The sequence below is a fragment of the Saccopteryx bilineata genome, chromosome 2 (genome assembly GCF_036850765.1).
Source record: "Saccopteryx bilineata isolate mSacBil1 chromosome 2, mSacBil1_pri_phased_curated, whole genome shotgun sequence".
Taxonomy (NCBI): domain Eukaryota; kingdom Metazoa; phylum Chordata; class Mammalia; order Chiroptera; family Emballonuridae; genus Saccopteryx; species Saccopteryx bilineata.
The window spans coordinates 33,797,527-33,813,761 of NC_089491.1; the positions used below are offsets into that span (position 1 = coordinate 33,797,527).

The 16,235-nt window shown below is 39.6% G+C and overlaps 1 protein-coding gene across 1 annotated transcript in view; it reads right to left on the reverse strand.

Moving 5' to 3' along the window:
• The window catches only part of TGFBR1 (transforming growth factor beta receptor 1), a 54,844-nt gene that overhangs the window by 26,606 nt on the left and 12,003 nt on the right, over window positions 1–16,235 (reverse strand). The window contains exon 2 of the mRNA XM_066256659.1: window positions 1,238–1,483. Within this exon, the coding sequence (XP_066112756.1) occupies window positions 1,238–1,483 (246 nt within the window). The remainder of the gene's footprint in view (window positions 1–1,237; window positions 1,484–16,235) is intronic.

The following is a 16,235-nucleotide window of genomic DNA, read 5'->3' on the forward strand; positions in this document are numbered from 1 at the left end:
CGAATATTGCAAGTCCAAACAATGAAAATGGGAAATTCTGGAATTACCATTTTGTCATATTACAGATGCTTACAAACACATACACACCCACACACACACCTATTCACACAGAAAAGCTAGAGCCCGACAGAGCCCGGCCACAGGGAAGCTCCCTGTCACGCTGCACACTCAGCTGTACTCCGCTGTTACCACATGCCCCAGGGAGGACTGTTCCCCTCTCTCACTGCCAGGACCAGCCTTTTTCTTCTGAGCCACAGCAGTGCTTCCAGCTTGAATCAGTTTGGTGCCTGGACCGACTCTGAGTGGAAAGTGAGCACTCTCCCTATGAGCACTGGAACCAAATGCTTCCTAAAGGAGAACTGGGAGAGTTTGCCCCTAAAGTCTGACCCCAGCCCCTCAGCTTATGGTATTGGTGGGATTCTGTAAGAGGGCCATTCACTTCTTTTTGTATGGTTAATTTTTCACCAGTCTGAGGTCATCTGCACTATAAATAAATTGTAAAGCTCCTCACATGTGCAGGTATGTGGTTAGCATTATCTCATTAATTCTGCTAGCATTAATATAGGTCTCCCACCTTCATATTCCTTTGATTATTACAGGAGGAATTTGGTATTTGAAGAAAAGTGACAAAAGAGTTAAATAACATGCTCAGACTGACATCTTAAACCAGAGTCTTAAAATTAATCTAATCCTAACAGTTCATTTTTGAAACCCTGGCTTGGCCAGGACATTTTAAAATGTAAACTATGGTGAAGGACCAAAACCCTAGATACTGTATGTAATAATTTAAACATAAAGATCATAAGGCAAAGTGGAATTACAAAATGAAGGCATCTGGACTGTGTAGTGCTGCTTTTATTTCCTCCCTATTACTGATTGCTTTACAAAGTTAGAGCATTAAACAAGGAAGAAATTCACTCTGAAGACAAAGTATGACTTTCTGAAAGACATACTGCTACAGTGGACTTTGTCCAAATTCGCTTTTAAGAGGCTACCATTTCAGGCACACAGACCTCAGAGTCTATCATGGAATCACCTCTCAAACAGCACACGCCCAGGAGTCAGGATCTTGGCTGCTCTTAGAATCCTACAACTATGAACACGTTTCTTCTTGCCTCTAAACTGAACAAGCTGGGCTGGACAATTTCTAAGATCCCTTCCAGTTCTATAGTCACAGTCAGAGTCCAAGAGCTTTTCTTGCAGCATCAAGAGAAAAACATCTTCCACAACAACTTACCAACAGTTGGGAGTTCTATTTTGTTGCAGTGGTCCTGATTACAGCAGTACGTTGTAGTAACAGACCCAGTTTTTGAAGACGGTGCACACACAAATGGCCTGTCTCGAGGAATTAGGTCGATTTCAGCGATACACATGCTATTGTGTATAATTTTGTCTGTGGTCTCTGTGACAGAGACAAAGCACAGCCCATCTGTGACACAAGTATAATTGTCTTTTGTGCAAAGGTGACAGAAACACTGTAATGCTGGAAAAACAGAACAAGATTTTATTAGAAAAATTTCTTAAGGTTAACATTTTGAAATTATCCCATATTCGCTGTAAGACATTCCTGATCCTATTAAAATAATTTCTCTGTGCTTTTCAAAAAACAAAACTCTTTGTTACTCTTAGAAGATCCAAATCCTGTTGAGAAACACATATGTCAGAGCCAAATATAATGAAATTTGGACCCAGATTTTTTCCTAAAACTTTTTTGCTTCCAAGTATAGAAAATTTGTTACAAACAATTTCATCAATTAAGACAAGCATTTGCCCTCCCATTTGGAACAAAGTACTTCTAAATTTTTACTGGTTATATTCATTCTTATTAGCCCAAAACTAAGTATTCATATATTCCCCTATTGGGGAGCAATGTGTGAAAATACCACACCTTCTACTAATAGTTGGAAATGTCACCTGGGTGAATTTATGGCAATGGAGGAATAGAAACAGATTTGTATTGAGCCACGCTGAGAAAGACATTTATCTTCTAGCCAGGATTAGCATACTTTTGCAGTAAGCCAAGGGCACTGTATAAGTAACAGTACATATGTGCTCCAACAGCACAGTCAACCTGGCCACAGAAATGACTGGAGAAACACCAGCTCCATTCCTACTTGTATCTATTTGATCTTTAGGGCTTGACTCAAGAAGTGATCTCTTTAGGGGAATCTTCCCCTAATTATCACCAACACCTTCCCTTCCACCATGTTTGCTTACCAGAATTACTACTTTTGGTTTTCTCTCCCCTATGAAACTCTAAGCTCATATGAGAGCAGGAACTCATATTAATTGTTTCTGTAAATCCACAGCTAGCATTAAGTCTGGTGGCACAATGGATAGAGTGTCGGACTGAAATGCAGAGGTCCCAGGTTTGAAACTGCGAGGTTGCCAGCTTGAGTACAGGCTCATCTGGCTTGAGTGCAGGCTCACCAGCTTGGGCACAGGGTTGCTGGCTTTAGCACAGGATCACAGACATGACCCCATGGTCGCTGGCTTGAGCCCAAAGGTCACTGGCTTGAGCCCAAAGGTCACTGGCTTGAAGCCCAAGAGTCACTGGCTTGAAGCCCAAGGTCATTGGCTTGAGCAAGGGGTCACTCGCTCTGCTGTAGTCCCCCAGTCAAGGTTAATATAATAACTCATGGTCCCAGCCCTTGAAGACTAATGAAGGTTAATATTACAATATAAAGTGGTAATTGCTATGTACAAAAATTCTGCCTGAACAGTCTCCAGTTCTAAGCTCTTCAAAGCTCCCTAGAGTATATGAAGTAACAGTTAAACACTTGTCTAACAATTAAAATTTTTACTTTTGGGTTCCAACTTACCACAGGACAAATGCTATCTAGGGCTACACATGTCTAATCATTATGATAATCATGTCTTTCATGACCTTGGTCTTTACACATGCTATCTAATTTAAATCCACGCTCTCATCCTTCAAGATACTATTCATACAAGATCTTTTCTATGATGTGCTCTAACCCTCCCTCCCCTTAAAATAACTGGGCAGCTCCTTTCAACAGTTTCCCATAGTCCTCTTAGCATATCCTTAGGATAGAATAAATTAAACTATTTATAATTTATTGTTAAACCGTCTCTCATTACATTAAGAATGGCCAAGTATTTTTTTATTTGTTCTGTTTTATCACCTTTGAATCCTCGATTCCTAGATACTGATCAGAAAAATATTTGCCAAAGCAGTGCAGGATGTCACAAATATGTCAGGAGACAAAGAAGAGTCTAAGAATTGTGTACAATTTTTATAAAATACTTAATTTAAGGTAATCTAAAATGAATGAAAAACACTCTGGATCATAAATAACTACCATCTAAACAGGTACCACCAGCAGGCTTTCCCTGCTGCTTCTTCAAGTGTGCTACGATTTCCTTCAGGCCAGATACCCTCATAGCACACTGCACGAGCAAAGCTTTCCTAGTAATTGTAACTGAAAGGCTGAAAAATCAGAGCATATGGCAACACAGGCATGGTCTAGTCAAAAGCCAACAGCTAACAGCCAGTACCATATATGTGCTACATGCATTACATGGGTCCTATCATTGCAGTACAATTTGTAAAAGTTCATGAGCAGAAATGTGGTTTTAAGTATGAAAAGACATTTTACCATTCTGACTTTAGCATTAATTGGTTTAGAGAACCATTTAATAAAGATTTCAGTAATGTCATAATGTTAACTTCATCCGCAAGATGGCAGACAGCTCATTAAAACTGGTATTTAAGGAATGCTTGTTGGTAAGTGTTCTGCTTGGGTATGTGCTCTGATTACCCTAAACTTACAAACAGCCTTGAAGTCAATGAAATACCTTGCACAGCATAACTTAGGAGAGCGGGCACTTGCAGCTTTTAGTATCAGTGAAATTAAAATACAGAAACAGATTTAAAATGGAATTAGATCTAAGGCTATTTTTTTCCCCTACTGTGAAACCTATAATCTATAATACTGAAAAACTGTATTAATTTGAATTCTGTTGGTTTTGTAGTTTTCTTTCTATTTAATTTGCAGGTTTGGTTTTTGGTTGTAAATGAGCCAAAACATAAAGGTTTTATATTTAGTTTCATGTCTATATAATCTAAATAACATTATGATACATTCTGTACTTTTCCTTTGAAAGGGGTCATTATATTATGACAAATTCGGAAAAGCCAGTGCCTTTCAATAAGAACAGATCAGTACAAACGCCACACAATGTAAAGCTTAACCAGGTAAGGGTTTATTCCCTGAGGGAATTTAAAAATTCTATATTGCCACTCTAAATCAGAGTCTTGATTGAATACAAAATTGCTATTAAATGTATACAGTATAGAAATACAGTATAGGGAAAAAATGAAACAAGAATTTTAAAATTCTCAATAAACTTAATTCTCATTTTTAAAAAATTCATATTTATGCCATTAATAGATCTGACTACTACCTAACTCCCTTTTATTAAACCAGGTTTTCCTTCCCTTTAAATGCATGTACAGGGCAAAATTCCTATCTAAAAAGGTATAAAATGATTTCTTCTTCCGACACAGAGCCCAAGTAACACTACCTACTCCACAGTACTTGAATGCCAGTCCTTCAATCTGACTCCCATTTAATTCTGCAATTTCCCATTGAGCAATTCTAAAAGCCAAGTATTATAAGGATGATGGGGAGTAGTGATATCTGGACATAAGTACTTTATAAGGTGAATGAGTAAGGCACTAAACAGACCATTAAGATCGAGGGTCCTGCAGAGACTGATCGAAGTGCTTCAACTCAGCAGAGGTAGAAGTCGTGTTCCAAAAAGTTTTACAGAACATTTAGGTCAGAATCTGGGAGTCAGAACTCAGAAAACATGTAAATCTGCTAGAGAGATTAAGAGGAGAAACCTATCCTGACAGGATTTTTTTCTCAGTAGCAGGATTTCATCCTTGGTGGCAAGCATCTCAAGTGCTAATAAGATCTTCAAATCTAAATAACTTTTTTTTTTCCCGGAAGTTGGAAACGGGGAGGCAGTCAGACAGACTCCCACACACGCCCGACTGGGATCCACCTGGCATGCCCACCAGGGGGCGATGCTCTGCCCATCTGGGGCATCGCTCTGCCGCAATCAGAGCCATTCTAGCGTCTGAGGCAGAGGCCACAGAGCCATCCTCAGTGCCCGGGCCAACTTTGCTCCAATGGAGCCTTGGCTGTGGGAGGGGAAGAGAGAGACAGAGAGGAAGGAACGGGGGAGGGGTGGAGAAGCAGATGGGCGCTTCTCCTGTGTGCCCTGGCTGGGAATCAAACCAGGGACTCCCGCACGCCAGGCTGACGCTCTACCACTGAGTCAACCAGCCAGGGCTAAATAACTATTTAAGACGCTAATAACCACAATGGTTTTATTTCATTAGCAAAATAAATACACTTCCTTCCTGATCTAGATCATCTCATAGAAATCATCAAATGAGATGTTGTACATTAACACATTTTGAAACTACTCATAAATTATTAAGTGAACATACAGAATTATCACATATAATAAATGACATTGCCACAAACACGATTCTTATCTGTAGGCCACTAAAGAAACACCTCTTCCCAAAGTAGCACCTAAAATTCCACTGTAGAACCCTACACTGACAGAACCACACAAAACCTTGACGATCCAGTTCTAATCCAGTGCTATTATTTTATTAATGAAGAAACCAAATCTTGAGTACCAAAATGATTTATAATATTTTACACCTAGGTTACATGTGGAAGTGAATTTCCACTATATTGTCATCATAAACAAAAATAAAATATACGTGGCTCTTTTCTGTACTGGTAACCACATGTTAACTAACACAATCCTTTTAAGAGTCTCTGGTGGTTCCACAGTACAGCTTCTTTTTTTAAACCTCTAGACTTTCACTTTTCTGCTTGATAGCAAAGAAAGACCAAATTTCCTGTTGAGTGTCTTTCTCCTACCCTGGTCACCTTTTGCTTCTGTGTCACAATCTCTACCAGTAGCCACAGCTTCCTCAATTCTAAGACGCACATTATCCCACACTAGCATTTCTGAAGTCTGCATACACTTCACAATCAGGGTGAAAAGAAAACTTCAGCTTCCAGACAGAAAGTAAGACATGGTGTAGTTGTTGCAAACTGTGTATGTGCAAACCTGGCTATTCAAGACATGTATTACCGTATTACCCTGTGTGTAAGACACACATTTTCCCAAAAAACTGGATGCGTCTTATACAGTGGTTATAGTATTTTTTTACTTGCATATCCCTCTGTTTTGCGCTTGTTTTTGTGCTCACTGTTGAAGACAGTGATTCATCATCAGACCCAGGTGAGGACAAGCTAATGGATGGGAGTTTTGACAGTGATAAGGAGTTGTATGAATTTTATAATGAATAAAACTTGAATTTAATAACTTTATGTAATACTTTTTTTTTCAGGCCCCCAAATTAAGGTGTGTCTTATACATGGGAGCATCTTATGCATGGGGAAATACAGTATTCAATCATCACTTTAATTATTTGCATTGGTACCTCTCTTGCAATTAACATTTAACTTAAGCTTGATCCCTATTAAAATATCTTCACAAGATTTCATTATAATTCAGCACTGCAATGAAAAGCTACTGTATGCCTGACCAGGCAGTGGCACAGTGGATAGAGCATCAGACTGGGATGCAGAGGACCCAGGTTTGAAACCCCAGCTTTGCTGGCTTGATTGAGCGTTGAGTAGCTGGCTTGAGCATGGGATCATAGACACAACCCCATCATCACTGGCTTGAGCAAGGGGTCACTCACTCTGCTGTAGCCCCCCAGTCAAGACACATATGAGAAAGCAATCAATGAACAACTAAGGGGCTTCAGCAAAAAACTGATGTTTCTCATCTCTCTCTCTTCCTGTCTGTCCGTTCCTATTTGTCTCTCTGTCTCTGTCACACATACACAAGATACTGTACTCTGTTTACAGAGAACTGTCAGTCTCAATTACTAGCAGTACAAATTTCCAAAGACTTCAAAATAAATCACAACTTTCAAAGTCTGAAGATGTTGGTGTGATGTTAAAGACCATCAGAACTAAACAACTGTCAAAGAAAGTGACAACAGTAAAAGAGACAACACGGTCCTTGGGTTTATCAGTTTATCATCTTCACTATATTATAGTATCAGAGTAATAAAGCCCAAGTTGAGATTCTGGCTCTTGATCCTAACTATAAAAAATACTTCCACTGTTACCTCATTTCAGTGTGTCTATAGGTCACACTTCAAAACACTATTACTTCTACCCAATGCCAGGGCTCTCAAGGGTTGATTCACAAGCCCATACAACTGGCTAGAAAAATGAAGTGACAGCCTGTGAACAGTATCGGGAACAGACATTTCTATGAGCCTTGTTGCTTAAATAAAAAACAATATAAAAACCTTGTATTCCCAGGCCTACAGTGACAGTGTCTATACAACTCATTCCTGTTTTTATGCATACAACTCAACACTTTTCCAGTCTTGTCATTTCATCTCTATCGTTCCATCACCCATCTTCTCCCCTACTAGATCTTGAATGAAACATCTCATTGATAGTCACTAGTGATGCCCTGTGTTCAATTCATTCTTCTTTTCTTTTTTTTTAAAGTATATGAGACATATTGACACAGCTTTCCTTATTAGTTTACATGGCAACTACCCTTCCCTAGCTTACTTCCACCACACTCAGTTCTATACATCTCTATACTTCCTGGACTTGGACTTGTACTCCAAACTCATAGTTTAACTGCCTTCCAGGAAACATTCTGCTTGCTTGTCTTTTAGTACAAAGTCAACATTTTCACAATTAAATACAGCATTGCTCCTTTAATAGTGATGTCTATAACTTAAAGCGGGGGTGGGGGGAGCCCCTGAAAGGACTCCTAGGTTTCTTCTTGCTGAATCAGTGCAGCAGTTAAAAAGGAAGAAAGAAATGAAGATTTCTCTCATCAGATACTAAATTCCAATTTTTCACCCCTCTCACTTTGCTGGCAAAGACCCTTCTCTCCCTTACCCTTCCTATTATAACACAATTACGCTTGGCAATACAGTGAGAGCATTTCCAAATATGCACCAACAGGCAGGTAAAGAGCCTAACATTAACATGCACAATGCCCTAGCTACAGTGCCCTAGCTACAGTCTGCTTAGCTAGAGTTAAAAGCAGATCACAACACTATTGGCAAAGGTGAAGGCAAAAGTTAGGAGTTATGACAAATCCTTTCCGGTACTAATGCCAACTCTTGTTACCACCTAGTCTATTCCTCCACTCCAATTCGGGGTAATCTGCCTTTCCCTCTCCTTTCTACTCCCAGCCCCATACCCTATCTCAAGGAGGCCCATCCTCTCTTCTCTTCTCCCTCTGGGGAAAGGATAGCACATAGATTCTCTTCTTTTAAAAATAAAATGCTGCCTATCTGTGTAACAAGGCTAATACCCTGATTACCAGCTCCCTCCAACCTCCTGCCCTGAGTGTGGTTCCTCAAAGGACTCAGTGGTCTTCTCAACTCCACCCCCTTGAAGTTACCCAGCAGCAGCTATGTCAAATGGAGCTTGTCAAAATATCACGCACCTTACAATGTGAAAGTAAATTCTCCAATAGACTCTAGATAACATTTCACCCCCAAATTTAGGACATCAAACAAAATTCTGATTTTCCAGACATCTGTCCAGATAAATTTCATTTACTTCTGTTACATTTAAAACACTTAAGAAGTATCATTTATAATTCAATACACACCTCCATCTTGGAAGAATGAGGAACACTATTGAATTCTAAATCACTTGTTTTTCCACAATACTTCCATTTTCTAGTCCCCTAAACTCCATGGAATTAGCTGATATAATGTTAACTGTTATCAGAGCAAAGCACACTAAGAAGAGGCTGCCTAAATGGCAAGATGAGATTTAATAGGGGCAATTAATACAAAGGGCTTCAGTTAGGTTTAATTTTTTTTTTTAAAAAAACCACACAAGTGGTCCTGGCCGGTTGGCTCAGCGGTAGAGCGTCAGCCTGGCGTGCGGGGGACCCGGGTTCGATTCCCGGCCAGGGCACATAGGACAAGCGCCCATTTGCTTCTCCACCCCCCACCCCCTCCCCTTCCTCTCTGTCTCTCTCTTCCCCTTCCGCAGCCAAGGCTCCATTGGAGCAAAGATGGCCCGGGTTGGGGATGGCTCCTTGGCCTCTGCCCCAGGAGCTAGGTGGCTCTGGTCGCGGCAAAGCGATGCCCCGGAGGGGCAGAGCCTCGCCCCTGGTGGGCGTGCCGGGTGGATCCCCATTGGGCGCATGCGGGAGTCTGTCTGACTGTCTCTCCCCGTTTCCAGCTTCAGAAATTAAAAAAAAAAAAAAAAAAAAAAAAACACACAAGTACAGGATAAAGATTTGCTTAGCAGATTTGGGGAATCTGTTTAACAACAGATTTTTTAAAAAGTCAACAGCATTTACTGTTAATTGTAGCTATGGTGATGGGTAAGACAGAGGGAGAACTGGGCACACAATCCCACAAATAAATGTCCAATATGATAAGTATACTTGAATATCAATCTGCCATGTAAATATGAGTCACAGAGTCAAACAATTAGTTCAACCAACATTGATCTGAAAGGTCCCTTAGCCATGGAGACAATCACCTCATTTTATAGATGTTGCAATTAAGTCAATTATCTTAACCCTATACTAAATCAAATCATGATGTCAGGATGTGGTAGATTTTGTTTCATAAAAAATCATTTCCTAACTACAGCTCCTCCCTACAGTGAAACTGGCTGCCTCAGAGGTTATGATTTCTCTGTCATTAGAGATATTTAAGCAGAGACTTAATGACCAATAGTCAGAATTCATGAAGTAGGGATCTCTTGCACTAAGTGAAAGGTTGGTCTACAACTCTACAATCCTTCAAATGGTAGGATTATAGAATTTATTTTACAAGTTACATCAAATATTAAACCATCCATATTTTCATTTTTTGGCAAATCCAACTTACCCCTTTCAAGGTAAAACAATTATAGCAAAGCACTTCATTTTCTAGTTGTTTATCTATTTCCTCCATCAACCTGTGACCGTCAGGTTGGGTCAGCAACTGGTTTATATTTTATGTATTTCTGTATCCCTAGGCCCTGGCACCAGGAGATCCAGAATGTGTTTCTTGAATACACACCCAAGAAATACCTCTTTAGCGTGTGAATGGTTGCTCTCCAGGGTCCTCAATAAAATGAACAAGTGAGCACATTTTCTCTTTTACATTTTACTACCTTCATTTTTTTTTTTTTTCTGAAGCTAGAAACTGGGAGAGACAGTCAGACAGACTCCTGCATGCACCCGACCGGCACGCCCACCAGGGGGCGACGCTCTGCCCACCAGGGGGCGATGCTCTGCCCCTCCGGGGCATCGCTCTGTTGCGACCAGAGCCACTCTAGCGCCTGGGGCAGAGGCCAAGGAGCCATCCCCAGCGCCCAGGCCATCTTTGCTCCAATGGAGCCTTGGCTGCGGGAAGGGAAAGAGAGAGACAGAGAGGAAGGAGAGGGGCAGGGGTGGAGAAGCAGATGGGCGCTTCTCCTGTGTGCCCTGGCCGGGAATCGAACCCCGGACTTCTGCACGCCAGGCCGATGCTCTACCACTGAGCCAACCGGCCAGGGCCACCTTCATTTTTTAAAGTCCTTTTTTCCACTTCTTAGTATTCTCCTTTCAACTTTCCAAATGCACACTTAGATATGTCCTTCAAGCCCATCTGATGCAGAAGATGCCATTGTCCAAAATAACTTAACTCTCTCCATATAAATGGAAGGCAATCTGACACTTTCAAAATTACAAATGAACCTACTCTTTGACCCAGAAGGAATGTAGCCTATGGATGTACATGGATAATGTGGCTTACATACATGGTTATTAATTTCCTAATGGTTTCTACTCGATTGTTTCTAATCTCTCCTATGCATCTATCAAAAGAACTGATAAAATAACATGAAACATGATGCACCACTATAAAATGGAAGACCACACAGCTACCTAAAAATTGATGTTTTCTATGTACTACATTAATGTAGTCTTAGCCCCTGAGATGTATTAAATCAAAGTGCATAGTACAGAACAGTGTATTTGATATAGTAACATTTGTGCTAAGGAAGTGAGGGAGGGAAGGAGGGGGGAGAGGGAAGAAAGGAAAATGCATACACACATTGGCTTGTACATATTACAAAATATCTCCTGGAAGGATATAACAAAAATAGGTAGCACTGGCTTCCAAGGAAAGGACTAGGTACCCAGAGGATAGGGGTGGGAGACTTTTCACTATACAATCATTTATACTTTTTGAATTTTGAAATATGTAAGTACATTATATCTATTCAAAGTTACAAAAAATCTTTAAATACCTCTTTATGCTCCATCTCTTTTCCCTATATATCTTCAAAACTCTAACTCAGAATTTTTACCCTATGGAGTACAACCACTTCATGCTGACTTGAAAACTTTCATGTTCTTTTTGGAAAATAATTTGCCAAAATATAGATAGTGACAGCCTTTAGAAAGTCTGTATCTCTCAACCTATTAATTCAACTTACTAGAATTTTGTTTAAGGAAACAATAGGAGATGAAATCAAAGATATATGCATAGACATATTCATTACAGTATTTTATTGCTGAATAACCTATATGAACGACAATTGGGCAATGACCAAATAAATTATAATACAATCATAAATGGGATACTAGATAGCCATGAAAGTGATATTTTAAAGGCTGTTTAAGAACAGGAAAATGGTCATACTATGAAGGCTGTATATAATGTGATTACAATTCCATACCTATCGCATGATCCTGTTTTTGTTCTACTCCATCAGGTTGAGGAAGTGGGGTATATTAATATACAGAGCATATGCATGTACTCTGACTTACCTTCGCCTCTGAAAATAAATGGAGCAAGTTTTATTTCTGATGGTAAGCACCGAAACAGGAATCACATTTCTTATTTTCCTCCAATCTAAACACACTTTTACAGATTCTTTTTAGATTTTATGTTGACTAATATATATTCCAAGAATATGGTAATCTCATGGAATTCACAGACAAAAAGATAAATTCGAATTCTATCTCTGCCTTTCTAAAGGCTCTCACTAGGTCTTCTAAGTAATCCTGAGGAGTTTGCTTAACTTTTTGAGCCTGTTTCCTAAATTTATAACAGCAGTCTCAGAAGCTTTAAGAGATAAATAAGCCTGACCAGGTGGTGGCTCAGTGAATAGAGCATCGGACTGGGATGCGGAAGGACCCAGGTTCGAGACCCCGAGGTCGCCAGCTTGAGCGCCGACTCATCTGGCTTGAGCAAAGAGCTCACCAGCTTGGACCCAAGGTCGCTGGCTCCAGCAGGGGGTTACTCGGTCTGCTGAAGGCCCATGGTCAAGGCACATGTGAGAAAGCAATCAATGAACAACTAAGAAGTCGCAACGCGCAACAAGAAACTGATGATTGATGCTTCTCATCTCTCTCCATTCCTGTCTGTCTGTCCCTGTCTATCTCTGCCTCTGTAAAAAAAAAAAAAAAAAAAAAAAAAAAAAAAAAAAAAAAAGATAAATAATATATACAGCCTGTGGTGGTGCAGGAGGTAAAGCATTAACCTGGAACACTGAGGTCACTAGTTCAAAACCTGGGCTTGCCTGGTCAAGGCACATATGGGAGTTGATGCTTCCTGCTCCTCCCCCCTCTCTATCTCTCTGCTCTTTAAATAAATAAAATCTTTAAAAAAAGAAAAAGGATACTTAGCACAGTGCTTGAGACATAATAAAGTGCTCAAATACTCATTTATGTACTCATTCAACAAGCATTTATTTGCCACCTACCATGTACCAGTCCCTATTCTAGTGCTAGACAGAGAATCAACAGTAAACCTTTACACAGCTCTAGAAGGCAACATGAACATAGAACATAACATTAACAGTGTGCGCATAAAACAGTGCACATTCATGGTAGCTATTCTCTTTGTCCATTCATAGATACCAATACAGAGTTTTTCGGCAATATGACTGAATAGGGTTAAGCCCAAGAAGAACTTCACTGCGGCAGCATGATAGGCAGCTACAGGAAAGTAGAATTTTCACTTCCAGCCCAAATTAACAAAGTATTGGAACACAACCAATGTGTACATTTATATGTAATACCCCTAACTAATAAAGAACCATTACTCATTAATCATAAAACATTAATGCTGGATGGAAGGAGCCTAATAATTACCTGATCATAACTCATTTTATAGACAAGGAAACAGAAGCGCTCTAAGAGTTATATCAATATAATCTAGATTTATTCTAAAAGCACAGGAAAAAAGAATTATTAGCTAATCTCTGGTTATTCCCCCAAGTGAAGCAAGACAAAGGACTCAACCCTTTCCCTTCGGAAAGCAAGAGTGACTACAGATGCTGTGACTTGGTTGCATAGATACTGAGTCTACTGATGAACCTAAATCAAAGTGGCAGATCTTTAGGGCAAGGGGGAAAAAATAGAAGATGTGGTAAGAGAAGGAAATAGTAACCACCCACCAGCTGCCTTTGAAGAGGAGAGTTACACCTGGGCAAGCAAACAGCAAAAGAACTATCGGAGCCACAGCTGAAGAAATTGGCGGGCGGCATTATGCAGTTAGTACTTTTAGAAGCAGGCCTGAACACCATTTACCAGAAAAGTACAGGGTATGTAGCTTGTTCAGAAAGAAAGAGTACACCTTTAGGAGGACAGAGATGATTAGGAGATTCCTACTCTGAAGGAGTTCATAATGTAATGGAGAGAAGACACATGTCACTGATAAAGGAAATGCAGACAAAATGGAGAGAGAATACAGAAAAGAGACTTCTCTCAAAGATTAACCCTAAACTGAGGCTTAAGGAAGGCCAAAGAAGAATATAAATTCATTTCAGGGATATGCTATACAAAGATATTGTACATAGTTTCAGGAATAAGAGAGTCGGGCAGTTTAGGAAACTACAAATAGATCATGCAATCATCTTGATGGGAGCAAAACAAAACAAAATAAAAAACATGAACACCTGCTCATGATAAAACAAAAAAGTCATTATACCAAAAAGCCATCAGCTTTTCTTAAACCAGCAATAAACAGAGAAACAAAAATTCAAAAATGTTATTTACAAAAGTATCAAAAAATCAAATACCTAGGAATAAAGCGAACAAGACATGTAAGACCTTCCCAGAGCAAGTTTCAAAGCATTACTCTACACTGCTATTTCCTGCTCCACAGAAGAATCGCACCTTTTACTCTTAATTGAGTCTCTTGGTATTTAGCTTTATGTCACTCCCACTCCTCTGTAGAACAAAGAAAAAATTACTGAATTTACCCAAAAGGATGATAGATATTGTCAGAAATCTGAGACTTGGTGAACCACACACACAGTTACACAAGCTTTAACTTTCTCACATTCCCTAGTCTGAAATGTTCATCATCCTTGTCAAACATAATGTCAAAGCAAGCAGTTCAGTTCTGGTCGCAGTCACTTAGAGGAACAGAGCTGAATTAAACCGAGCAAAGATATTAAAGCCCAGCCAAAACAGAGCCAAAATACTATATAATATTTTACAAAATTTCTAACCATTGAATCCACGGCCTCCCTTGGGGCCTAAGTATGCAGGCATTTAGTGCTGTCTGAACTCATTTCAAAGGAACATTTACCCTTCAAGACTAAACTGGAGCTTGTGATGTGCTGTACCCATGCTAATAAAGTTTTTAGACCTCAAAATCTAGATGTGCAGAGACAGCACTAAGAATAAGGTTCTCTAACTGCTTGTACCACTAGCATTCCGGTTACTGAAGAAGGCCTCTTAATGGGAGATTGGGGGTGGGGGGAGAGAGTAATTAAAAGATAAGGGTCTACCAGGGCTTGGATTGCTGATCCTTCAGAGAATTGAAAATACACCACAGAATTAGGCAGCACATGTATGTGCAGCATAGAATTATGAAATCTACATACAAGTCAATAATTACTAGGCCCCAGCTATGGTTTAGAATGGGTCATGAGTGATTATACCCATTTGCTCCATGAGACATTTTTCCCAGTTCCAGGATCTCTAAGCTAAATTAGCAGCAAACATCCAATCACTCAGAGCAGCTACTTCTCTAAGGCACACCATCTGCTGGCAATCCACAGCTAATTCTGAGTGTGGTGGTCCTTAAAGACCATCCCCTAAGGTTCTGGCTTGACTCCTAAAAGCCAGTTTATTAAAAACTGCTTCTTCCTTCCCCTTCTCCCAACTTAAGGCAAGGGAAGGCTGGATCTGACAAATCTAGTGGAGAGGCCCTAACTAAAAGAATATTTATATGACCATTAAAAAGAAAAAAGATTAGGTGGAAGAAACAATTGTGATTTAGGAAAACTCTGTGAGAACAGAGAGATTTAAGCTTAAAAATGCATTAAAGATAAGAAGGAAGAGAGCAAACACAATTTACCATGGGAAAATAGAAAGCAAAACAACGGAAAGAAAAAAACAGAACATTTGTTCATAGGAACGTGTTCTACAGTGCTAATTGTGTTAATTGGCTTGTATGTTGGAGTAGGGTATTTCAAATCTGCAACGCAGATTTTTTTTAATGGAGCAAGAAAAGGAAACGAAAAAGACTCAAGGCAGATCTGTGGTTCTCAATCCCTGGAGAACGTAGGAAAAGGCCCTAGAATGTGCACTCCTGAAGGCTCTGGCCCCGGTATGTTTTACTCCCTTTGGCTGCAGCAAGTATTGATGGCTTGTCTGTGTTAAAATCAGTAACACATCTGGAGTAAGGAGATTTTTCTCAATTTTTCCCTCCAACATTTTGTTATGAACATTTCAAACATCCAGAAAAACTGACAGAACTATGAACACCTATATGCATACCACCTAAAATTCTATAATTGTTACTATGTATTTTGCTAATTTAACATTACTATTATTTACCCATCTATGCATGCATCTGATAAAGGTCTAATTTGACAATATTCTTCCATAAATTTAGGAAATTTTTAAGAAATCATTCTCTCTAAAAGAGACATGAGTCAGACAAGGGATGCTAACTGAAGTTCTAAAGTGAGGAGGAAACCAGATTCCTGCTCCTTCATTAGCTGAAAGAATTATCCTGAAATACCACATAACTTCTGAGCCCCAACTTCCTCACCTGTAAAATAAAGTCAGATGAAATGATAATCATGGTCCACTTAGTTACGGTTTTTTTCTGGTCTAAAAATGCTATGATTCTATAAAAAACTATTTTCTTCATAAGAACTATT